The sequence below is a fragment of the Cyrtonyx montezumae genome, unplaced genomic scaffold, assembly GCF_038088225.1.
Source record: "Cyrtonyx montezumae isolate F1298 unplaced genomic scaffold, pur_monq_1.0 scaffold_8, whole genome shotgun sequence".
NCBI lineage: Eukaryota > Metazoa > Chordata > Aves > Galliformes > Odontophoridae > Cyrtonyx > Cyrtonyx montezumae.
This window is the reverse complement of record NW_027072089.1, coordinates 97,966,874-97,993,922: the sequence shown is the minus strand read 5'-3', so window position 1 is coordinate 97,993,922 and position 27,049 is coordinate 97,966,874. Positions and strand designations below refer to the sequence as shown.

General features: G+C 37.1%; 1 protein-coding gene across 1 annotated transcript; it reads right to left on the bottom strand.

Moving 5' to 3' along the window:
- Positions 1–27,049, bottom strand: ANLN (anillin, actin binding protein). The gene is made up of 25 exons (XM_065752275.1): positions 26,964–27,049; positions 21,856–22,009; positions 21,237–21,518; positions 20,511–20,854; positions 19,591–19,813; positions 18,644–18,834; positions 18,400–18,507; positions 17,822–17,942; positions 16,990–17,106; positions 16,213–16,439; positions 15,509–15,660; positions 15,050–15,197; positions 14,394–14,529; positions 13,853–14,035; positions 11,914–12,040; positions 11,037–11,085; positions 10,899–10,955; positions 9,557–9,595; positions 9,198–9,219; positions 8,139–8,251; positions 6,500–6,553; positions 4,447–4,533; positions 2,910–3,017; positions 796–968; positions 1–406 (listed from the first exon to the last, which is right to left on the bottom strand). Exons 1-25 carry the CDS (start codon positions 26,979–26,981, stop codon positions 283–285), a joined length of 3,357 nt encoding a protein of 1,118 aa, XP_065608347.1. The 5' UTR covers positions 26,982–27,049; the 3' UTR covers positions 1–282.

Here is a 27,049-nt window from a genome sequence, read left to right as displayed (position 1 = left end):
ATACTTAGCTAAAACCACATCCAAAAAAGTTATATAAATATTTAGCACATTTAGAAACAACTAATTGCTTCCTACTACACTCAAAAGCTATGAAATAAGTTTTAAAATCCTTAAAGTGAAATAAAAATACTGCATAACAGTCCTATATAAAGGTATGTACTCTCTCAGATTTAAAGCTTAAGTGATCCAGATGACTTTCCACTAATTTTCATTTATTTTTTTCCTTGTTTAGTTCACATGGCCTTTTGCATAGGTATTTTCTACATGTTCTCCTTCCAGTGGTTAAAGCTTTCCAATTGGTTTGTAGCAAGCGTCAGGCTGCCACATACGAAGGTCAATAAGAACTTGATTTAGCTTCTGCATCCAAAGGTTACGTTCTTCTTTAGTATCAGCAGATAGCCAATTCCTAAAAGGCAAAGATCTCAGTGAATTCAATATCTTCCCCCCTCTTCTACATAGAGATTCAGAAAAAAGGTCAAGCCTATCTACAAAACCCCAAATAGCAAAGGAAAAATGATATCATATTCCAGAGCTCTGCAAAGTTCCACTAAACCACCTGATGTTTCTACTTCTGAGAACAAAGAACCCAGCATTTTGAGAAGACCGATGCTTGATAAGACAAAATAGAACTAAAAGAGAACAAAACAATTTCAGTGTGATCCCCAAAATCTAAACATTCAAATGAGTTTTGCATTGGCACGCCAAAATTGTACAGCTATATTAAACCACCACACAAGGCAAGACAATCCCTCACTTGCCATTAAGTACATAAGGTTCATGATTTTATCCACTTACTTGGTTACACAGAGTGTATCTCTGCATTGGCTGACAAGAGTCTCTTTATCATCTTCCCTCTGTGGACGGACAGTTATTAGTTCAAAAGTGTTGGGACGGGCACAGAACTCCCTGTTGGCAGGTTCAATCTGGCGATTGGTGCAGTTAGCCAAGTTTATCCGGCCCAAAGGATGCTGAAAGTGAAGTTCTCTCGTCAGTAAAGAATACTGCTATGATAAATAATTCTGAACATGTTTTAACATTACTACTAAAAAAAAAGAAGCAAATGTCTCCCCAAATAGAAGTATTCTAGTTTTCACACTGAAAAGAGCCATAGGTGAGGCAAAATACAGACAGTGGAATATACCCTTCCATATACAATGCAGTTAATAAGTCTATCCCTTTTCAAAGGCTTAGACTTAGAAAAAAAATGTGAATATAACTTCCTAAAGAGAAGCTTTGCTTTTAAATTCACAGATTCAAGAGAGCTTCATAATAAAATCCAAACTGATTGAGCAAACCTTATGAAAGCCTACAGAAAGCAAGCACTTTAGGGAACCTTGCATCACTCCTGTCAGAATCTATAAGCACATGGATTCATCTTTAAACATGCAACTAATGCACTTAGCTGCAGAGTCCAGCTGCTTTAGCTCCCTCTGTAGGTAATGGATAGACACCATTAAAAAGTACTTTAATTTTCAAGGTGGTTATCCTTTTTCACTGACTATGGAGAGAGGTTCAGCTGTACACCTGAAGTTAGATACAGACTCTAATTCCAATTTATCCCACCTACAGGATACATCACACTACAGCAACATCACAAGGAATGTAGGTTATGGGGAAAAAAAGGATAGCTCTGTTTCATTTAACATTAAGGAAGAGTATAACTCATCAGAACTACGTATTCCCAATATGCAAGGCTTATTTAAAATAAAATATAATTTAAAGCAATAATTGCTTAATACCAATATTTCTGAACTACATCTATCACACATGGTAGGAGATGTGTAAGATATTTAAGGATAGAGTACTATTGCAGTAGATAGTAGTCAGGTATATTCTTTTATACACCTGCATCATTCTTTCAGTATATCACTATCACTGAGAAAGATAAGACCAGGACATTTTCAAGAACAGAGCAGACTGGAAGACAAACCAGAGCAGCTTTGGTGGACTAAAGGAGAATAAGAACTTTTTTCCTTGATCATCCCAAATTTTAGCTTTTTTAAAATATTATTACATTATAGCAGACAGATTATTTTCCTGTCCTGAGAGGGAAACAGAATACACTGATACAACTTGGCAACTAGCAGCATACAGTCTTCCTTTTTTAGCAGGAAAGAAACTAAATTCAGGTATCTGGATTGGCATAGGAGACACATAAGAACCACAGTTTGCCACAGTTCAGGAGGAAAAAAAAAAGTGCTGTGCCAACAAACAAGCAAGTACTTAATGGTAAATTGCTTAAGTGAGTCAGAAAAACCCTCCTGAAAGCAGTCCTTAAAAGCAATTCGAAACAGGCTAAGGAGACACAAGGTTCACCTTAGTGACCAGATGAACCTCTTTGATTTGGCTCATTAGCCAGACAATAACACGGGTTTATGTAAGAGCCACTTAAAAGCACTAATTTCAGCTGTAAAAGAGAGATCCAAGAAAGCAATGAATGCAAACAAGATAGTCCATAATTACAGCTATGCTTATAAGGTATAGAAAGATTGTCCAATCTCATTCTTCACTATATTGAGTGCAAATGTTTTGTCTAAAATTTAGGGCAACTGGATACAGCCTGCTTATTAACCTGTACAAACTTGGTCAATTTCAATTAAATAGTCTCTGCATTTCTCATTTGACAAATACAGTAGGAAGTCTTAAGGCTAAAAGGGTAATTGAATAAAGATTTTCCACTACTTTTCCTCTTCCCCAACAGAAAAAACAATCAGTTTCTACTTCTGCCCTGGTTTATGTCATATTTATGAAGACAAGCCTTCTCCATTCCCCAAGAAAGCTTTAGAAATTTGAATCTCATGCTCTGCACATAATTATCTTAAACCTAAAGTATTAGTTATTAAAGAAGACCAGCAAATAGCATAAAGTATTACAGAACTTTAGTCTTGAGCTTTATGAACACTACTAACCTTCCGTTTTTCATCATCTGGGTATGTCCAGTAAGATATACAGTTTCCAGAAAGCACACACCAGCGCCTATGCCATGCTCCAAATCCACTAACATCTTCAAACATAGTCTGTAAAAAAAAAAGTGTTCACTTTTTACATACTTGGAGTTTGGGCTATACTCAACTAGTTTTTCCCTACAGAATGGTTCTGCAAGTTCACTGCAGTAAACCTGAGTAGGAGAAAATACCTACTGGGAAAGGCTTCTAATAGTATACTTATTTTCCAAGTAGAGTGGAAAATTGGTTTAAGCTATCGTTCTCAAGACTGCAGCATTTTGCACAAAATGCACCTATCACTGCTATTTCAAATGACCAGATTTTTAATATTGACACAGTCAAGCATTCCCATTATTTTAAGATGACGGAGGCCAACACATAAAATATACTCACTCAGTGGTTCACAAACCACATACTATTATAACACAAGACATTATGACTCTGTATTTACGTCCTGACTTACAAGTCAGGATTACAAAGTTTATGTCTGGCTATTCCACAGGCTACACTCAGGACTCCTGACAGTTTAAAAGAAACCAGAAAATGATCTTAAATATTTTTGTTGGCAGTTTATTCTACAGGACCCAGGATTATGCTTATTTCAAGGCCCATTTCCTTAGTACCACAACACAAAGTTCACTGTCTACCTTCTATCCCTGATTTCTCATGAACTTTTACAAAACATTTTTTTCCAGTTTATTTTCATATATTGTAGTTTTCTACTTCTTGTAATTCAGATTACACATTCTTAAAGCAGGGAGTTTCCAAACCTTCACTTTGGAAAAAAATAATATGCGTACTGTTCCCCAGGTTTTATGTATAACAGAAGTAAACAAATGTGTTTTAAAAGCAGTGTACAAAAACATGGGATATCAAACACTAGATGCAAACATTTCATATGCTTGTAATCAAAGTTGAACTGACTTCATTAAGTAAAAAGAGACAGAATTGCTTGAAAAAAAATTATGAAAACACTAGAATGAAGACAGTTTAATGGTTTGCTGAAGTGTTTTCATAGCATATTTACTGCCATCTGCTGGATAAAATCTCAACGACTCCATCTGTTAGACCCAAGCACGTTTTTTCAAGTCAAGCTTTTGGAGAAGTAGCTTAAGTAAAAGTCTGAGATAATCTGTTTATACCAGAGAAAAAAAAATCCAAGATGCCTCATAAAAGATTTTGCCAGTGAAATTAGAATTTCACATCACATACAAACAATAGCAAAGGAAGTTTAATCGAAGTTTGGAATAAGAGGCAAACTTAACGAGAAAAACACATACAAGCTAAAACATTAATAAAAGGGAACAGTAGTAAAGACAGCTTTAATTCAGGCTGGTTTAGAAGACAAACTAGAAAGGTTTTGGGGGTTTGGTTCAGGAAGAACAAATATGGCCAGTTTTGTTATGCTTTACTATCACCACAAATACATGAAGTTAAAATATTGAGTATATTTAGTAAGATCTGTTACTTCCAAGGAAGGAATTTGAAGAGAATACCTTACCAAGAACCCTTTTTCCTCCACAGAAGAGTCCACTTGGCATTTCAATTTTAGATATATATGACCTTCCAAAGGAGACAAAAAGGGAACCTGCAAAAAAGTAAAACAACCAGTCATCAAATTTTGACATTCTCCACCATCTATTCTAGAACTTAAGCAAGTCACCTGCACCAGAACATTAGCATTGCCCTCTTCTTAGTATCTCCAGCCATAAAAAAAGCAGTCAGTCTCAAGCAAGACAGCAATAATCACTGATTGTTTCAAGTTCATTGAAAAGGTTTGAGAGACTTATTTGCTTATTAGTTTGCTCAGGACGTACACACAAGCATGCTTCAATCTAGAAGCAACAGGCAACCCAAGCACTGTTATAAACACATGGCAGCAGTTTGCATCCTGAAAGCTTCTGCCTTGGTTTCACATTAAGCTGCTTAGAAAACATCAAAGCGAGTTTAAAAAGGATTGGTACTTGGATGCCATAGGCACTTTCGGTAGATACTGATGTAACTGTGACTATTCAGATAAATATTTGTACAAAAAAGCCTAGAAGGGAAAAAGTGATGAAAGCAGTTGTTCTTTGCTGGCACTCAAGGTGCTGAAGACCTGCACTAAGTTATTTTTAACAAGATTCCAAACCCTACCTTCAGCCAGCCAGGAAAGATTAACTACTATATGAGAGGCTGGCTGAGGGTAACTCAGCTTCCAAGAAGCTTGAGGAAGAATGTGCAAAGATTAATTTTGGACTCCCCCCAGCCCCTCCATGCATAGCACCCCAGTTACAATGGGTGCTCCTGTCACTACTATAAAAAATAAAATTAAAATAATATATATATTTCTTTTTTTTCTATAGGCATAAAAAATTTGAAGTTGCTAATTAAAAAAAGAAGAAAATTTGCAGTGCACTCCACATACAGTATGCTGTTACCTGAACAAGAAATATACTATTTTATGTAGATAAACACTTCATGGATTTTGAAAAGTATATTAGTAAAGAACTGTGTGACAAAGCAAAAAGGTGCATAACAAACTAAGCTTTTCAGTTATGCAGAACATACACCATTACTAATTTAAAAAGGTCTCAGAACATCCTCTGATTCATATAATGAGATAATGCTACATTCTAGTCAGCAATAGATCCCTTTTCAAGACAAAGTAGAGTAGGAGTGGGAAAAAAAAAAGCAATCTGTTGAATAAACAACTGAATGAGGAGTCCCTGACTAGGCTAGCTTGCATTCTGGTGTGGTCATTCAGGTATCTACCATAAAAAGAAGTTAGCTTGCTATAATGGAAGATTACCTGTAGACATTTTCAAGATACCCCTCAAGACATCAAATTTATCACCTCCTTAATTTCAAGAAAAGACAAAACCTTTCTCTCAGATTCAAGGAGTATTAACCACATAATGGTACTTTCAGAGGTTTGGGCCAATTATTTAAGTACACTATTTTACATAATTCTTAGAAACCTAACCATGCATACATCAAGCAAAATATTTCAACTGCAAACTTGTGTACAGACAAGAACGTCACTTTCTGATGTGTTGAGTACTTTCAAAACATTCATTCTCTTAAAAAAAAAGATTTAGTTTGAAGAAAATTAGAACTGTCCACAACGACAGTAAGTTGAGTTAAAACAATAATTGGGTTGCTAGTGTTTTTTTCACTATGGCCCCTCACCAGCAGAGTAGCTGATTTGATGTTCCATGCAGTTCATAAAGAATTTGGTTAGATTTCCTGACTAGCAGTCTCTAAGAGGCATCAGTTGTGTTTCAAAGCCTCCCTCTAGTGATCTAGAAAGACAAGACACACTAGCAGGACTTCTCCTTAACATGTTTTAAACTAGTTCTGGCAGCATCCTCAGCATTGTACAATACAAAGAGTAGAATTCTAGTTGTAAAGGCTCCTAGCATCTTGTTACGTTTACTTATAAGCTTTTGTAAGCTTTTTTTCTCCTAAAAAGAATTTTTAAAGCATGCAGAAGATCAGAGGGCTGACATATAAGCAACATGCAGTAGAAAGCCAGATTCCTGTGTAGTGATAAACTAAGCAATAATAGCAACCTTGTCCCGGAACATATAGCTCAACAGTTCTCTTTCCTCCCCTTCAAAATTCATCTATGGAAAAAAGAAATACACTCAGCACTGTCAGTGTTTAAAAAAATAAATAAAAAATAAAAAGATGTGGGTACAGTTATACAGGAATAGATTTTTGTCCTTTCTATTCTGAACTTCAGAAATGCATATAAAATGACAGGAATGAAAATCAAAACCCACAGACTTGGCAGTAGATTTCATATTAGAAATGTATGAAGTTTATAAAAGGAGATGTTTAATACAGTCGAGGGCCAAGGCAAAACTGAAGGTCTGCTGAGGTCATAATTGCACGAAAGCTATCCAACAGGAAGGAGGATTCTTATTCACAATTGTTGAAGCCATGCACCTGGAAAGATTTAACAGAATCACACTTTTCCTGGAGATTTTTGTGAACATTGTGCATAGTTTATGCATCCAGCCCAGTGTTCCATCCTATACATGGGTCTATAAAGGTTCAAATCCAGATTGTCAAATACAAATTAAAAGCTGTTTCCCATAATCCCCAGAACAAGAGATTTCCCATGACCAAGTCACACACAAAGTAAGACTTAAGCGTAGCTCTTGCTAAGAATATTTATGCTGAAGAACCAAAGTCAGTACCCAAGCTGAACGGCACTGCTGCTACATAAGTTCTCAGTTTCAGAAAAGGAATCTGGATCTACACACAGAAGGTAGATCTTCTGAAAAATCAAATTGAAACTATTCTGATACACTGTTCTTAAAGCTTGTGCAGAAACCACTACTCTTATAATCTCACCTCTTGTCAGAAGCTTTAGTTGCAGTACTACTATCATTGCAATAAGTTATAGTTAGTCTAGGAGAAAATTTATTTTGACACTACTATTTGGACAGAAAGTTGCAATTCAGTACCATCATATACTGTAGTAGCTTGTGAATTAATTTAAGCTAGTTTTAAGACAGCTGCTGGCATTAACCTAAAGTTATTTTAATAAATGTTTAAGATGTTACAAGGTTACAGTTTCAATGAATTCAAGAATACAGTTTTTAAAATCTGTAATGGCAAGAGCCAATAAAGTTATTTGGACAAAGGACTGATAGTACAAAATGTGGCAGTAGCTCTTACAAAAAAAAATATTGCTTGTTTCTAAAAGTTTAGTGGGGATACGATAGGAAACTCATACTCTCATCTGTATTTGTACTGAGGTTTTAAAGTCATTTAAATGCAGACAACTTTATAAATACTTCATCATTAAAACAGTACTTTATTTAGCAATAAGCCATTGAATAGTATAAGAAATAAAAGCAACAAACATGTACACAGTCCAGAAATCCATGTACACAGAGATGCCAGTTCATCAGTGACAGCAATCATTAACCAAATGCTGCCATTACCTTTGCATAACCACACCACACACTGAGCTTACAGAGAAGAAAACACCTATCATTACAGTGTGCCTTTCTGACACATCTTGAGACGATGTTTCAGTCATCTGAAGTTAATATCAGTAAAATTACTTGTCTATATACACATATGTATGTATAATTTCTTTGCCTAGATATCTTCTAGAATTACTGGGAACAGTGAACTCATTCCTTTTTTTCTAATAGTGTGTTATCATCTTATAAACACAGTAATCTCCATTACCTTTTCCAATGCAAATTTGGTATTTCCTACAGAAGACAATGAGAGCTTGTGGGATCCAACAAGGATGAAATTAGTAGTGCGTACAGCATTTGGGCCTCCTGGACTGGCCATAGCTGTGGAGAAAAGTTCAAGACAAGCTGTAACACTACACACAGTTAAGATGATCTAAGGTGTAAGCAAGCTTTATCTGTACTACTGTGCAAGTGTCCTACGTAATACACTGGAAGCACTCTTTGCAACATAGCACAGGAATACATTCAAACAGAACCTTAGCACGCTCCATTCCTTCTCACTAGTTCCTTCCTTTCAGTAAAAGGCTTTGAAATGTTCACAGAGGATGAGATAAATCATCTTAAGATGGGGAAAAACAGCACACAAAGCACATATGACCTGCAATAGGAACTTGAGAAGAAGAGATCTGAAATGCTACTAACACTGTAGTCTGCAGAACTTGAACAACTATTTCTGTGCACTCTATCAACAGAAACAAGCCCTGTAGATCACAGACAGGAATCAGACTAGTATCAGCAGTACTGTAAACATTTCAGAGCTTGCTCACGAGCTTATTATTGCTGCAGTTTGTACTACGGCTATCTTAAGTACCTCAAATGCAAGTTAGACAAGTGTATAATGCATTTCAGTGATGTCAAAGAAACTGAGATGCTGTTGCATCAGCATCTCATATTGCAGAAATATACTGACAAAGCATTACAGAGAAGCAAAATCTCATAATCTGATCACATATTCAAGAATTTCCAAGATTATTCTATACTAGTCTGATGTCAAAACAATTTAAGACTTAAAATTTGTTTGAATTCATCTTCTCACAAAGAATTTTAACTACAGGTATTAGATACAAGACAGTAATTTCTATTCTGCAAAGGGAGCTTCCACTAATCATAACTCAGAGATACCTATTACTAAAGGTAACTGACAAATAGGGATATTTTCTCTTTATTACATGTAATTATTATATTGCAAGTATTATTCATTGATACACTGCTTTTGACAGTGATGCTGCTTATTCATTTTGGTATAAGATGTTTAGAATTTGCTTACCTGGAGTAAGAAGGGTGCTTTTCTAGAAAGAAACACAAAAGCTTAGTGAGAAAACGGAGAATTTCTACACAAGGATAAGCTAGGTTACAAAGAAACTAGATTTGAAGTTTTTAAGTACTTAAAAACAATTAGAAAATGAACCAAATAAACACACACTAACTATATTTTCAGCATTATCTGTTCAGAGTTGTTACCAATTTCTTCAGCTTTCTTGAGCAGATGCTGAAGAATCTGACAAATCTACACTGTTTATAGTTTCAAGTGAAGGATGTAAAAAGCCTGTTACAGACACATGTGGAAATAAGGCCTTTGGAAGCAGCTATATGCAGAGCTTGTTACAGTATTACATTCCTACTTACAGAGGTAATTGATGTTAATAATCTCTTTGGAGTGATAACCTGCAAAAGAACACAAGAAAATTAATGCATTTGGATTTCAGGATACTTTAACTGTTTGCTACATTCCCATGAAAATTACACTTAAATAACTTCTTTTTAAATACATGCTAGCTCTTGTTACAAGTCCTTGATTACTGAACCCAATGCAACAGCTTGGAATGCATAAGGTGCATTTGAAAAAGCAATCTCCTTCCCGTAATAATTAAACACAACTTGTTAACGATAGATAATAACGGCACAAGTACAGAGCCATTTGATGTCCTCCTTGTGTATTATCTATATTTTCAGGTGAAAGCCCCAAAAATTAAAAAGAGAGAATATTAAAAATTAGAGTTACATATGTATCTTTTCTTGAACCTGAAAGATGAAAGCAGGTACAAGATGCCATCAGCTCTGTGTTAGCAACTTAGAGTGCCACAAAAACATTTAGTATTAAGTGAAGGTTCCTGTAAACTACAGCAAAGGAAAGCAAAACAGTGGACTTGCAACTAATTTTATTGGAGGATAAGTAGGAGCGTGTTTTCACTAAGCAAAATGAAAATAAAGATTTAAAAAATTCACTATTTCTATTCTCTGATACGGGATTTAAGAATTTATCTCATCATCTTTGGAAGATGCTCAAGTTTCTCCTTTTTGCAGGCTGACAGATATTTTTATGAGGAGGAAACAGGACCTAGAAGGAGCAATCAATGCACAACCAACTACTTGAATGCTAGGTGAAAAGCACCCCTAAAAAGCCACGCTTGTTTAGGGCTAACAATACATAATAAAGCACAAATACTTGAACTGTGCATGCTGTTCAGGCTTAAACATTTACTTCCAAGGGATTATTAAAACAACATTTGCTTTAAAAATAAGCAACTATTGCTTTTACCTAACATTTAAAAAAACAGCATTATAGATAATCAATAGAGCTTTAGGACCAACAGAACTGCAGGGCATGGGATACTGACTTGTGGATGTTATGTAAAAATGGAGAATAAAAGTACTAAATCATTAGAAGAGGCAACCATACATTAAATGGAAGTTTGAAAATTTGAAAAGCACAGCGTTTTGGAGAACAATCAAGAGTCTTTCTTCATTTTGTACCCCAGTGTATTTTAGACTCTAGGTGCTGCAAGCCCAAACCACTAATTGTTGCAGGAGTGCATAACCCAGGTGTTATTGCAGATGTTCTTAGAACAAGAGGAGTAAAAGCAAGCAACATATTGTTTAAAACTATTAGTCAGTTCTCCCTGAAAACTACAGTCTTCTTAGTGCACCCTCTTGAAGTACAAGACAATGAATTTTGTGTTCCATTTACCTTAGATTTATTTGCCTTTTTCTTTTTATCAGTGCTTGGAGCTTCTTTTCTCTGCACCTGTAAGGCAAAAAAAGATATTAAGGAAGTACAACACATCATTCTCCCTTACACATTCTCTTGACAGGGACCAATACATACCAAACTGTAGACTTCTAGCTTTATTTCAAAGTCATTTGACACATCATGCCTAAAAGAGATGAATGGGAAAAGCACGTTAAGACAGACTGCAGCAAAGATGGCTGTTTGTTTTTGCTGTTGTTACTCATTACTACTTCCCTTCTCCTCCTGAACCATAAAATTCACCAAGGAATAGCTAAGAATATCTAGGTTCTACTCAAAAGAATCTTAGCCGTGGTGCTTACTAGCTAGTAGCTCTTATGAGTAAACTTTAGGTTGTCCCTGGAGGTCTGAAATCCTTTCACTTCTACAATAACACTCCCTAGTACAAGCAAGAAGCGTTGATATTCCTAAGGTCAGGAGTAGATCAAATGCATCTACCATTTCTCAGAACATACTCCCTTCAGTCCAATACTGGTAAACATTACTAGAATAATGTTTTTTCAGTAATTCACTTTAAGTGAGAACTGTGATTGTAATAGACTTGAAAAACTGAGCTTGCTTATTTTCAAAGACTAGACAAATCAGACACCCATTTGAAATCACATCTTTTTAGCTAACATTTCAGAATTAATTTTAGTTCTAACAATCTTTTATTTATTTATTTTTCAAGACACCAGAAACAAATAGCTATAAGAAGCATTAACTGCTGTGAAAGAACTCTCAGGGAAAGTAATTCACCTGTCATTGCAGTTAATCCAGGAAAGAGTCACAGACGAGTTAGCTTATGACATAAATCTAGATTACCCTTTTTAAAAGTACATTCTGGCTACTTCTTCAAGAAGGCCTTACTCAATTTTTTCACAGAATAAGGCATTCTTACATGAATATTTTCAGTAACATTCCACCATCAGTGGTGGAATCAGTTCCAAAATAGTTTTTTTATACCTATACTTACATAGTAAACGTTGTAGTAAAAGTAAGAGCATCTCCATTCAGAGAACTGGCAGTACTTGTTAACGGAGTTGCAACCATGTTTTCTGCTCCAGATCTCAGAATTATCACAAAGTAGTAGTTTGCTGCTTCTGTAAAAACAAAAACAAAAAAAAGCATATCTGAAATGTGTTGAATTCAAGAGTTATTCAAGTATCTAAAAGTCCTCCAGTGCTGCATTACCATTAAGTGTGCCTCTGTTTCACCCAATTTAAATACTTGCGTTAGTCAAGATTTGCTTACAAACTTATTCTGAGCACAAATTGCATTTCCTAGGGTATCTATTAGGAGGATCACCTCCACAGAAATCGCAAGTGCATTAGGATCTGGGGCTCTTCAGCCCAGAACCTACTACCCAGTGCATGAGACAAAATAGGATGAATCAGACTCAGCAATTAGTCTTAGTTCCCTATCCTCTAGGCCAACCAGCTTTGCAGTACATCAGCTTTTGTTCTTGACCACCCCATTATTTCTTTTTTCCTCGTCCCATCCTATGATGGAATTAATATCAGTGCAACTTATTTCCCTGACTTCTCATGTAATAGGGAGAAAAAGACCACCACCACAAAAGCACGTTTCAATAGCATCAGATATTGGAAGGTTTAGAGTAACTGCAGCAAGTTCAAGAGCAGTAAGACAAGAGCAATACATAAGATTATATCACGTTAAAAATAAAAGTTTAGCTGCTCTGTAGTAGAGAACAAGACACAGCTTTCAGAACAACTGGTCTAGAGTCCAGTAAGCATAGATTTATAGCCTTTATATTTGATGCTCTCTTCAGAAATGAAAGTGACTACAGAATTTGTTATGGTACACAGTATATAGCAAATGCTGCACTTCCAGAACACATTTTCTATGACAAGCAGTATTTAGTTGTTTCTTTAGACAATTTGGTTACAAGAATTACTGACAAAAAGTATTTTTGTAACCATTAAAAAAGTTTTCCTATAAGCAGAGACAAATCTGTTCACACAAATCTCACTCATACAATCAGAATCACAACACACCAAGAGATTAAACTGTCAGGTGTTTCCACTTCTGTTCTTGACCGTATAAGCATTATGCCCTCCCTAAGATACATCTGAAGTATTAAAACTTAATTTCCACTTCATAATAGAATTGAAAAAGAAAACAAGGCTACATATGCATTTATCAACAGCAGGTTTGGAACAGATATTAAACAAGATTTGTTCAGTGACTTCTGCCCTTACATTTTAGTGAGGCAAAAAAGAGGAACCTGCCAGAATTATCCACCTACAATGAAGTCTTGTGACAATATTTAAAAACAGCACTGGTTGTTGTGGGCTTGCAGATTCCTGTAGACAATCATTTGAGAAAGGAACTTACTACGCTCCTGGCTAAGTCTGTAGGCCTACAAAAAGACATTTCCAGATATTGTTCTAGAACAGAAGAAACTACTTGATGCTAAAGCTTTAATGATTTAAACATAATGGCTTAATAGATGCCTAGCATTTATACATGTAGGATTTTTAGGTGTTAACAGGACTAAAAAAAAAAAAAAGTGATGCAATTACTATTTCAGAACACCACTAAAGTCAGAATTTACATAATGATATTTAGTAGTAGATTTGTGTCCACAAAAGAAGTTCAAGACAAGGAGAGACCTGAGAAGAGAGAGACCTGAGATAAAATATTACTTCTTTCTCAGTATGTTACAGAGAACCATGGAAATAATTAATTCCAAGACTGGCCTGGGAAAGTCGTAAAAGCTTCTTGAACATCACAAGTAAGAAAAGGATGCTTCTAAAAAAGCCCAGTGAAACAGCGACTTAGGGGACAAAAAAAACAACAAAGAGGAAACTGAACTACAAATGTATCTAGTGAGGGAGGGAGAAGAGTAAAACAACAAGGGAAAAGGTGTAACTTTTAGTTGCTACTTTTACCTGGTTTTTGAACTGTACCACAAACAAAGTCTGCTTTTAGAGGTAGACGCATTTCCGAAATACAAACAGATCCCCTGGACGGAGTAAACTCAGAAGATGCTGAAGCAGCTTTACTTCTTTTAATAAGAGGTCCCTCGCTCTTCAGTTTATTTAATTCTTCCAATAAAGCAGTTCTCTTCTCAGCTGCGTAGAGAAGTTGATGAATTATAGTTGTAATTAAGGTAAAAAAAATAGCACTAAACATGAGCATTGAAATGCTGTGGGTTGTTCTGTTGTTCTGGGTTTGTTCTCCCCCCCCCCCCCCCCCATAGAAACATTAATCAACTTCCAGAATAGTAGGAATATGTGGGACAAAAAAGGCAGTAAAGTTCTCCTGCCTAGTGGAGAAGGCAGAACAGATGTTATCTTCTGTTTTCAAAACAGATGAACTGTAAGTAGGCAGGTACAAAGTAACACCGTAAATTAATCACGAGAGCATATCACACAGCTCTTCACAAAGTGTTCATGCTGTAAAGAATCAGTCTTGAATCTAAAAACCTACTTGCAAGGAGAAGTAGCCTCTCTGCTTCTGCTTCTTCTTGTGACCCTTTTCCATGTTCCTCATCAAAACAGCAGTTCAGAGCTTGGCTGGCTTGGTAAATGACTGTCTGCTGCATGTTGATCTCATTATTCAGTTCCTATAAACCAGTAGCAGAAATAATAGGCAAAAAAAACAATTCTTACATTCAAGAAAATGAAACTGAACATTTTTTGCTATGCTTCAGAAAAAAAAGCAATTTAGATAGTAAACTACAAAAAAATCTTGCAGTTCAATCTTATTTCTGCAAGAGAATACTCCACCACAACTTCTTCTGCCTCAAAGGTAATTTAAATGTGATAGGGGTGAAAGACTTCAGTGCCTGTATACTCCATATCCACTCTAGCCTTTCCTTCATCACAGGAAGCAGCAGCTAACCAGTAATTCAGCAGAATTACAACTCTTCATATCCTATTCAAAGCAACATCTTGTGTTCTCCAGTTTTATAGCACAATACAGCCAGGAAATGTATTAAGTCACACTGTACTATTACATATCACTAAATGTTTATGTTAGAACTATAAAATTAGTTTAAGTTGTGCAAATATGTGGTCAATTGCAGAGTGAATTAGTCATAGAATAGTAAGTTAGGAAAACTGTTTTTGAAGTATATTAGCTACCTGCATTTTCTTTTTGATATTGACTTGATCACATGGACCATTCTTTTTCATTTCCAGTTTGGAAGCAACATCTTCTTTGCGAACAATGACTTGCTTTATCGAAGGACGATCTGTTTCTTTAAATCTTTGAGATCTATATGCATCAACACTTAAAACAGGTAAATGGGTTAAAAGCTTTACCCATGCACACTTAGTTTATTTATTTACACATTTAAACATATATCAGTCATTAACACTTTTCATCTTGGCTTCAAAAGAAAAGGACTCTTCAATACTTTTAAAGTTTAGACAACATGAAGACTACATAGAGGCAGCCTTTGGAAAAGGCTGACAACTTCAGGAAAATAAAAAGCTTCTTTTGTAGTATAAGCAATAGGTTTCTTTAGAAAAGTTCAAAAAAAAAAAAAGCCATATCACATACTTAGTTTGTGCACATAAGAGGATCTTTGAGTTTATTACCTATATGGGAGGCTGCGATCTTCTGACAGAGAGCTCATACTGTCTCCAGATTCTCCCCTGGGGATTTTAGTCCTTTGGAACTTATCAGACTTTTGACTTACATCACTGACACTGCTATCCTCACCAACTGACTTACAAGGAGAAACAAAAACCTGGCAAGAAAATGATGATGTATCATGAGTAACACAAATAGATGATTGAAACACATTCCCCTCTTATCTTTATTTGTTTTGTGATTGCATATGAACAGCGGGTCTAGAGGAAGCTGAATATGCAGACTGTTTACAAACATTTTCTGGAACAAGAAAGCTATTTGTTTGTTTTTAAAGACACCAACAGATCACTGAACTCCAGAATATTTCACCCCTTGTTTTCAAACCTGTACAGTTAAATAATTACTTAAGATTCTCACAGGTAACTGCTTTATTAGACACACATATAGTCCAAGTGGAAGTAACAGATCTATATATTAAAATTCGATTTTGCAGAAACCTGTTTAATGTAGCGTCTGATATGCAATGTTATTTCCAGAGGCAAAAAAAAACTTCAGAAACTTTACCTCATTAAGTCTTCATTAGCAGAATGTTATTTGTAACTTCAGTATTTGACCAGGTATGACAAAACAACAAAACACCACTGTTCACAAGCAATTTTCACAACTTTATCTTGAAAGTCATCTCTTCCCATCTCCCTAGAGCTCTCACCTCTGGACCAACAGATTCCACTAGAGGAGTTAAAAGAGACATCGATGAAATATTTAGTGACCCTTCCTGCTCCTCATCATCACTTTCACCTTCAAGGCTCATGCTCATTTCCTTCTTCAGCTTTTCTATGTCAGGACCATCCTCTTGAAGAATTTCAAAAATTTCATTTATCACTTTTGAGCTATTCATTTCATCATCAGCCTTCGATTCGACATTGCGCACTTCATCTGAAAGGTGATGTTTTATAAATATTAGCATTATCTAACTAAATGTTTTTAATATAATGAGACTGAAGAGTCGACAGGCAAGGCAGTCACTTTTGCTTTTCAAGTAACCTTGATTAAAAAGTGCTTAATATAGTCAGATACCTTAGAATCCTGAAGTATACTTCCATCCTTATATTAATATACTTTTATCCCACCTACTGCAAAAATGATACAGGGAGGCAATACGAAGAGGCATGTGCTGCATAAGTTGAAATGTTGAAACTTGTCCAAGTCTGAAACTACAGTCTCCCACAGACTCCCACAGACATTTCTCTCCTTTTCCAATAAAGTTTAGTATCAGTTTTAATACTTCTTGAAGACTTAACATTGAGAGAAGAACTATGATTAAAAGCTTCCTGATTTCTTTGTATTATAAATCTGATTACAAAGCAAACACGAGTGTCAGTAGATGTACAGTGAATTCATTATTTGTTCTTGAAGGATATCAACACCACCAGACAAGTGGGAACAAATAGCTAAGCACAATAAAATACATCTAATCAATACAAACCATTTGGTTTCTCAGCAAGTTGTTCAAGTTTTGACATAGGCGTTGCTTCCACAGGGCTCTTTGGCTGAGTGGCTGTCAGAGAACTGGATTTATCAGACTCTTCACATTTAGGAGCATCTAAGAATTTTATTTAAAAAAAAAATAAAACAGTCAATGAAGATGTAAATAAAATCAGGGGTACAGAACATTGCATTTTGGAAGATTGCTAACACAGCTGATAACTTACAAAACCACTGCTGAGTGTAACCACTTGAGCAAAAAGTGGAATTAAACAGAAAACGCAACATCCAAGCCCAATCTAAGAGAAGCATATAATCCTGCAATTACAGAAGCAGATTTGAGAGTCCATTTGCCCATGAAGTATATAAGGAGCATTTAACAAAGTTCACTCTGCTTTCAGAGAATTGAAGGCTCTTCTACTCCCTTACTATTAGATATGATGACACACAGGTAACAACTCGTTTCACACCCCCTACTGTATGAATTAATACTAGGGAATACTGACAAGGTGAGAGTTTGCATGAATTTGGTAAACTCACATACAGTATGAAGGAAATCCATAGCTGATCATTTTCACACACTCAACCTACACTCAGCATACATGAAGATACAAAACTTCAGTAAACTTACTGAGAAACAAAGGCAACCTGCCTCACCAGTACCTCAAATAGCAGAGGATTATATGAGAAAATTTAAACAAATCAGCAACTATATGAGGCTGCATTGAGGTCCAGTTCTACACAAGAGTGCTACAAGCCTTTGTCCACCTATGAATGCCAAGGGCAGTGCTAAACTGTCCAGTTTTAGCCACAGACAAAGAGCAAATTCTCACCTGAAGATTCCACACTAGGACACTCTGCTGGCTTGTCACCTGCTGGTATGTTTTCTGCTGATCCAGAATTAGTAGCATCTGAACGAGGAGAACGTTTTGGACTACCTTGAGATGGGCCATCCTGTTAAAACCAAAAGCACAGTACATTCAGGTGATAATGTTCCTATCCAATAAGAAGAAGGATTCTATTAATGTAAGAACGTCAGCAGATGTACCAAGTTAGAATGGTTGTATGAAAAGTTTTTAGAAGTCTGCGGGGGATCAGGAGGGAGAAAGAATATTCATACATAAGAAATAAGCGTACTTATTTCTTACATATCAATATAGGAAGTAACACAATAACCATCATAAAAACTAAATCAATCCACTCAAGTCAGTATCATTTGTAACTCATTCTGTAGAGAGCCCAATACTTCATTAATAATCATACAAGCTACTTGAGAAGCAGCCTTGTGAAGCCTGGGTATTTACAAACCTTAAGATTCTCAGCATTTATCTACATTTGTGTCAAACCCCCCCCATGTGTGAATTGCTTTAACGTGTTCTGAACATCCTTTGACATGCAGCTAACATATTACCATTTTAGTTTCTGGAAGTTTTCTCTTAGAACTTTCACTTCTCTCTGCTCTCAGCAGATTGCCCCTATCAAATCGGCCACGAATGCATGCAAGTTCCCGTTCACGTTCCTATGCAAATAAAGGGGAATAGGAGAAGAGTTGAGAGCTTTAAAATGTCAAGGCATTGCAAACTTATCAGGTAGGAAAAGAACAGTAAGAATCTTCACCGAGCTTATAAACAAGCTATGAGTTCAGCAAGTCCTACCTGCTTAAGCTGAAGCACTAAAGCGGCAGTAGAGGAATTTTCATTTTGTTTGAAAAGCTTTTCCTGGATCGTCCTCGTATTTGGGGTGACAATGGGTGTTCTGTACCCTGGAGTACTTGTAGGACTCCGTGAACTATTCTCTTGACAGCGCTCTCCAAAGCGTTCCAGGAAGGTCTTAGTTCCCAATCCCCCTACAAGAACAATTATTTTGCTTTAAAAGAAGCTCTCAGACAAAAATTACACTGCAATCTTAGATTCCACTGAAGGTTCTCAATGAAGCAGTAAAGATGCCTCCTTTACAACTTACACTTCATACAAACTTAACCTGAAGTACAAATCACTGCTGTAACAGAACACTGAAGATACTAAAGCAATAAATCAGAGCAAAAGGACACCCTTCTCTTTACAAAGCCCACACGTGATCCTGTTTACTATTCCAATTGGTTTGTCTTTGAAACATTTGTCACTTGCACCTTCCACCTAAATGAGCATTCTACTACATAAGGGAGATACACCTTACTTTATCATTAGAAAAGAAAGACACTACGCATCTACATGGCCCTCAAGACTGGAAGCACTTATTTTTGATTTCTAACATATTCAGGCTCTTTTTTTAATTTCATATCTACTGCATATATATCTTAGCCAACAATTTGAAATATGCTTTCAATAGCCTGCCATCAACTTTTGTTAGTCACATACTTTTTAGACAAAGAATTGTTAGATTGGTTCTGCACTCAGAAGTCACTAAAAATACATTCAAAAAATACTCCTGCAAAATATGGAAGCTATACAACTTATAATCATCACAGACTTCTTCAATGAAGAAGTTAGAGCAAGAAATATGCATTATGCACTATGTTACTCTATCTTCTTAACTAGTGTAATTCAACATAGGTGATTTCAATGACAATCCTTTGACCCAGTGAAGCTGAAGAGCAGCATACTTGGTGTTGTGGGTTTATCCTTCGGTTCAGGTTGCACATGTGTTCCTTTGACTGTCTCTTCTTTGGACTGAACCAGCTGGGACAAAGTTGATTGTACTGTCTGTGTGCGTTCCTCAGTTTTCTGAGGGCTGCTGAGATTCTCTGTTAGCTGTTGTGGTACTTCAGATTCCTTAGAAGCAGGAACAGTACTGCTTGAGGATTGTGTTACAAAATTATTTGGAGCCTTAAGAAGAAAAAGAGATGATGTTAAACTGATACTGCACAATGTTAGTCTTTCCCTCAAGAGAAAAAAAAAGAATGAAAACATCATGCAGAACATACTATAGAACACATTCCTCCAAAACAGAAAGAACTGACAGCCATTGTTATAAAGCTACTGATAGCATCTTGAACCAACGTTTCAAATTGTTTCAGGATTGGATTCAAGGTGTTTCTGTCAGTTATTCAGGTAGCTTTCCACAGTGCCCTAAACAAGATAGGGCACACAGATCACTGCCATTTCCTAAGTGGCATAAATGGAACAATAAGCATTTGGTACTAATATTTCAGCATTCCAATTCCATTTTTATTCAGTGTTAATATTCAGAGTTTCAGCCAGCTGACTATACGTTACAGAGTAAAATCCAAAAGGGCTGTCACTTTAAGGAATCTCCTTCCAATAATCAAAAGACAGCAATCAATTATTCGACATCAATATTTACAAGACATATATGCACATTCAGCTTCAAGTCTCAAGGAATTCTAAACTGCTTCAGATCTGCTACTTAAAAAAAGAACATGTGGTAAATCAACTAAGATTACTCACACTAAACCTTCTGATTTATTATCAACATTCGGATTATTTAACTGGTATGAATTAAGACTTCTCCACCCCATACTCAAAAAATCAATCCTTAATCAGCAACTAATCAGACACTCACCGCTATCTTTGAGTTTGCTGGTTTATTAATAGGAGCCTCAACAAGCCTTTGAGAACAGGATGCAGCTTCCTGCTTTACACTGCTACTATTGATTCTAGCAGATGCTCCACTTGTAGTGGACAATTTGGATAAACAAGTAGTGCCAGGCTGTTCTTGTGCATTGTTTTGCTTTGCAGATGGATGACTTAGGTCATCCTCCCAGGAGCCAATTGTAGCAGCAAGGTTAGCTAAACGGCCCCTTCTCCCAATGGGGGTACCACTTGCCAGACTAGTTGCCTGCTTAGGTGGAGAAACAGACTGGTCTTTTGACTGGAGAGGAGACAGAGAAGCACATTCAGAGGGATCTGGAAAAGAGAACATAATCTTAATAAAATACACTGAGATATATTTCAATTTTTCTCTATGGCAAATTTATCAAGTTAGGTACCCTGAAGGCATTGAGTCTGATCAAGTTAAATTAAAGCTTGGTCAAGAATGTGTTGCCTTTGCAACAAGTAGTTTACTAGATTGACACCACTGTTGTGGTGAGCAAGGCTGCACACTGAAAGACACACAACACTCTGTTACAGTCAGTTTAATCATTTTAAGCTACTTCCAGTGCTGTCTGCAAAACTTCTGTACAAAAACATTAGCACCGTCTCACAAAAAAAATTGTCTGCTAGCACACACTATCATCAAAACAAACACTGAAAGGCAGCAATAATAATCAGCACATATAACACACACCCTCACTATCCCAGCAGCGTCGCTGTTCTGCCAGTTTCTGCATACGTGTTTTGACTGAAAGGGTTGCAGGAGTTCCTGACTTGGTGCTTGTTTCTTCTTTCTCAAGAGGTTGAGCCGGTGAAGCCTTGTTACACACAGTTCCATGCAACTCAGAATTCACAGGAGAATGGTGGCTTGTGGAACTTGAAGGAACAGGCTGTGTGTTCTCTGTGCTGGAAGCCTGAATCTCTATGTTATTGGAGCAGCGTCTCTTCGATGGTGATGGTTTAGTAATAGGTTTCACTGTACAGGCCAGAATATTGAAGCAAATTAGTATTCTAACAATCTCAAACATTCTCAGAGACAGTACAAAACCACAATGCAAAGTTGTGATGTATGAATAACCCAGCCTTCTCAAATTCCACTAATTACAAGGCACTATCTTTCACATTATACAATTATCTTTAAATAGCTTACTAATCATCTGCTCTCAGAAAAAGGTAAACACTAACCATAGCCAGTCTTAATATACTGGGTAACTGCACCTATTGCTATTTTCTTTAGGATAAACACTGAGGGGTTTGCACATGTCATCAAATTAACAAGAAAAAAAAACAAAAATGACATTTCTGTAGGATACCTTGTTCGTCAGGAAGAGATGTCTGGTTACCAGTCTCTAACAAAGGCTCTCTGACCCTCTTGGTTTGCGCTGCAAGTCTTGCTCCCATGGTTGGCCGCTCAGCCATTTTCCTCTGCAGGTTCTCCCGCCTGGCACGGGTTCGTTCAAGTAGTTTCTGAGTAATCCATAAATCACACATTACTATACGCTTCAGTGTGTTAATGAGCAACAGTTCAAAATAAAAATGTGAAGTTTTACTGTAATAATTTACTGCTACTAACTGACCTACTATAATGCAATGCTACGGAAGCATTTAAAGCTCGATTTTCTGATTGGTTAACCCCTCCTCCTGAAAACAGGAAAAACATGTTTTCCACACTACCATCTATTTGTTTTTTTCTGTCTTCCTTCTTTCTCTCACTGCATTTACTCCTGAAAGCCATACTTGTGTTTCACCACTGCAATGCACACTCCTATTTTCAGAAAGTTAGGTAAAAGATAGCTCATGCTGCAGCAAATTCCAAACTACCTTCTTGCTATCTGGCTGGTTAGCTCAATTTGCAGGGTATCTGAAGATCATTTTGCCTACTGGACAGAAAACAAGTTCCAGCATTTCTTTCACAGGGGCACCAATTCAAGTATTATCATCTAGACACAGACTTTCATGGAAATTACTGAAACAGTGAAGTTTGAAACATCTGCTTTTACATTAAAAAACAGATGAAGCTACCCAATAGATTACCAAGTTTCAGTCGTTAGCTTGGCTTTCTAAGAAAATCACACTAGAGAGATGTAAAGCAATGCCAAAAATAGAGGGGAAAAAAAAAATCTACAGAGCCTCAGGTATCCAGAAACAATTGAAAGTAATAACATTTCTTCCCTGAATCACCATGTGATAGCCTTAAATTATCAAGCCTGCATAGCGTGCTCTTGACCTGTTGCTGAAGAACATGTTCTGGACACCCAATTGTCACTAACCTTTTAACAAAACATTAAATAAATTAGTGATTCCAAAGTGTTCATAAGAAAAACAATGACTCAATAAATTGAATCCATGCTGGTAAGGTACAAAAAAAAGAAGCTACTGCAGCATCAAAACAAAAAGCGAACTCCGGTCCTGCAAGATTAAGTTGTGAGGGAATGATGTCATAATTGTCTGAATACACAGATGATTTATCATTATCTTGTTGAGGAAAAAAAAGCCACGTAAAGAGGTGTCAATTAACCTTTCTTTATTAAGTTCTTTAATTCCCTAACTTTTGGGAATTCGAATAGTATAATCACATTGCATATGAAATAGCTGTTTCAGTGAACATTCTACACTAGTAGAGAGTGAATATAACATCCAAGTTTCAAGTAGCACTTTTTAAAATCCTGCATTCATAAATCAAGACCATAGTTTGACCACATATAAAGAACACCTAATTATTGCTTTGACCAATGTTTTAAGGCACTCTGAAACAAGAAACTGTGCAATTGAACTAATGACCTGTAAAGGGAAGCATATAAACTGCACTTGTTTGGTACCACATAAATTATTGTGAGAACTGTGCCAGCCATTATCTGTCCTGTCACATAGCAATTAAATACACATTTCACATTTTTAACTGTCTAAGGCTGAAGTCTCAAACAATGTTTCATTGTAGGGCAACACAGGACAAACAGAATGTCAGTCCAACAATTCTCTGCCAAAGTATAAACGCCACTTCTTTAACTTCCATGGAAGTTAGGGGGAAAAATATTTTTAAACAGGACACACAAAGTGCCTGCAATGCCTTCTCTATGAGCTGCATCCCAGTTGTATCCACAGCCCAGTTTCCTTATTCCAACCCCCAAAAGGCAGAGCTATAAAGCGTTCAGATAATATACACGAAGTGAATGTACACATTTTAAGTTAATTTGTATAACTGCTCTTGTGCAAATTTGAGTGCATCATCTAAGACAATATTCCTACAGTTTTATTCAAATGCAGTCACATTCCTTTCTGTTTTGTTAGTCCAGTAAAATGGAGCTTCGGTTGTTACAAATAGGATGTCATTTCACAGGAATGCACGCCTCCGCTGTTGAGCTGCAACTCCTATTGGCTTTTTCCATCTCAAGTTTTCCATGCAACTGCCATAATTCAAACTCTGCTGTTACACATGATGAGTCAGCCAGCTACCAGAGCTTGAGGCTTACTTTAAGCTCATCATAAAGGTGTTCACCACCAACAGTGCATAGTGGTATTCCAGAAACAGCCAACATTTCAGCTTAGGACATGCCTATTTCATTTTATCTAGGAATTTGAAAACATCTAAGTGGTACTTAGAGGATCATGGCTTGTGTTGCAAGAGCATATTTTATAATCTGCTCTTAAAATGTTGATGGACAGTCTTTAAAAGTAGCACGTGTTAAACTACATACAGAAGCCATGTTTAGCAACCTTGACACACACTTGATTACAAGAGCTTGTTGCTACTACCCTGCTTTACTAGCAGAATGCAGCAGGGGGAGCAAGTTTCTGCGACACTGAAAGAACAACTAACCTCAAATTTCATGTAAGCAAACCCTCCTCTGAGCAACTGAGTCACTTCTCTTTGTCGATCTGCCACGCTAGGAAACAAAACTCTGCTCTACAATAAGTACTCTAAAATACAATTAACCTAGACTATTTCTAATGCTCTGTACTACCAAAAAAAAGGCTTTAATGCAAGAAAGTGCATTATACGATTGGCTACAAACGAAGAGCCACAACTGTGCTCACTGTGATCCCAAAAGGGACACACCATCTCCTCAGTGGACCGTATTAACAATTTGGCTGACACCCAACAGGTGATTAGATTTTGCTTGTAAAATTAATCAAAACCGTTATTTTAGAACTGCTTCATTTGAAAGCACTGCACTGAATCCTGCAGCAGAATCTGTTTACATTAATTTAAAGTGCTTTTATTCTAAAGTCAGCAAACACCTTTGGCCAGGTAGTGCTTGAACTAATGCTGCTTTACCTAAGCAACATTTATAATGCCTCAACAGTTGCCTGCAAGCAACAGAACAGTTATTTACCAATACTATCTGAAAAGAGCTAAACTGATAAAAGTGATATTTCAAAGAAATAAAAATTGCAACATGAATACTTTATAGCAGGTGATAATTAAGCTTCCCTTATAAAAATGTCCTTTTTGAGAAAAGTTATCAAACTAAACTTCTAATGCACTAACACCAGTCAGATTTTTATACAGCAGGGGAACACTGCTCACAGCACAAGCATTCCTGGCAAAGCAATACCTCTCAGGCACCCTGCAACAACAGCAAATACTTCAATTAAGTTTACGCTAAGGAGTGGCCTCTGAGTTGGTCACAGCTTTTCAAAATCAGTTAACTATACAAAGGGTGTGTTGAGCTTGGAATATTTCCCAGCATGCAAAACCATTTAAAACTTGATCCAGTATTCTGGATTCGTGGTTTATTTAAGACTAGTTTCATCATGGCACACACTACCAATTAAGGAAGGAGTTTTTAGATGTTTACACTTAGCCAGCCTTACATGGGAGTAGCATTAATCTGCTTTGGCACATGCAAATCAATATCTAACGTGATTTCTTTAAGCTGGATCTTGCAATCCTCTCCCCTTATGGGCGCCTGATTTATTTACAGGATGCCTTATTGAAGATTACAGAACTTAATACAGATTATTCTTTCCTCCTTGTTAAAGCAATGTACTTGATGTAGATTTTTCTTATGATTAAGTTTGTGTTTTTGTTTTTTTTAATTAATTCAGGCTTTGGTTAAACAGGATGTATTTTAAAGGCAATATGGCCAGCAGGTTGAAGGAGGCGATCCTCTCCTTCTACTCTGACCTGATGAGGCCACATCTGGAATAAAAGGTCCAGTTCTGGGCTCCCCAGTTCAAAAAAGACAGATCTCCTTGACAGAGTCCAGCAGAGAGAACAAATGTGATAAAGAGCATGGAGCCTTACAAGGAAAGGAAGAGAGACATGGGTCTGTTCAGCTGAGAAGACAGAGAGGATCTGATCAGTGTTTATAAATAACTAAAGCGCAAGAGGTAACTAGATGTGGCCAGGCTCTTTCCAGTGATGCGTAGTTATAGGAAAAGGAGCAATGGCCAAGACCTGAAACATAGGAAGTTTTATGCAAATAGGCAGAAGTTATTTACAGTGTGGATGACAGAATACAGGAAAAGACCGCCCAGAGAGGTTGTGGAGTCTCCTTCTTCAGAGATATTCAAGACCCACCCCGACACTTTCCCATGCAAACTACTGTAGGGAACCTGTTTTAGCAGGGAGGGTTGGACTCTGATAATCTCCAGAGGTCCCTTGCAACCCCTACCATTCTGTAACTCTGTGTGTATTCAAAAACATTTGTTTTCATTACAGTACTTCTGAAAGCCATTATTAGACAGCTCTATAGCTTTATAACTGTATCACATAAGAGCAGAACACAGTGCAGCATCCTCAAGAAGCCTTCAACCCTCAAACAGATTCAAGTCAGCCCATGCCATTTGTGTCATTGCAATTTTGCCCTGTTAGAAACAAAAAAAGCAAACACAGCAGTCTACAAGTGAATTTTGTTTAAGAAAAAAAAGGGGGGGAACTATACCTGCAAATGAAAGTGACTAATCATGAAAAGACAGCTGTGTCAAACAGGATGTGTTTTGGGTTAGGTGGTCAAGGCTGGGGGTAGTTATTCAGTACATATTAATTCAGTACACCCCTGGTTAAGCAGACAGTGTATCAATACCACTGCCTCAGTTTCCATTGCCCCTCCTTCTTCACTGGAGGACCTTATCTGTCAGAAACACGTGAAAAGCAAACACCAGGCACACAAGTACTGCCCAGACTGGAAAAGGGCCTCCCTTTCACCAACTCCTGCGTGAATAACCCCTCTGTCCTCTCCTGGAAGAGACCAGCGGCCCTAAGAGCGCCGGGGCGGCTGCAACACGTTGAATACGGGCATAAGCAAGACAAGCCCCTCCGTAAGGGCACGCAGCCTGGAATAAGGCGGAAGGGAAGCGGAGGCCGTAACGCAGCCCGGCTCCCGCGGACCCTCCCCGACTTCCGCCCCAGCAGCAAGCCCCCTCCCCGCCCCAGGCCCTAAGAACTAAACCTCTCTGCACGGGGCCGGATCCCCACCTCGGTGAACGGGTCCATCGCTGCCACTCCGGCCGCTCCCGCACGTCACCTCAGAAACGGCAAAATCCACCACCCCAACCGCCCCG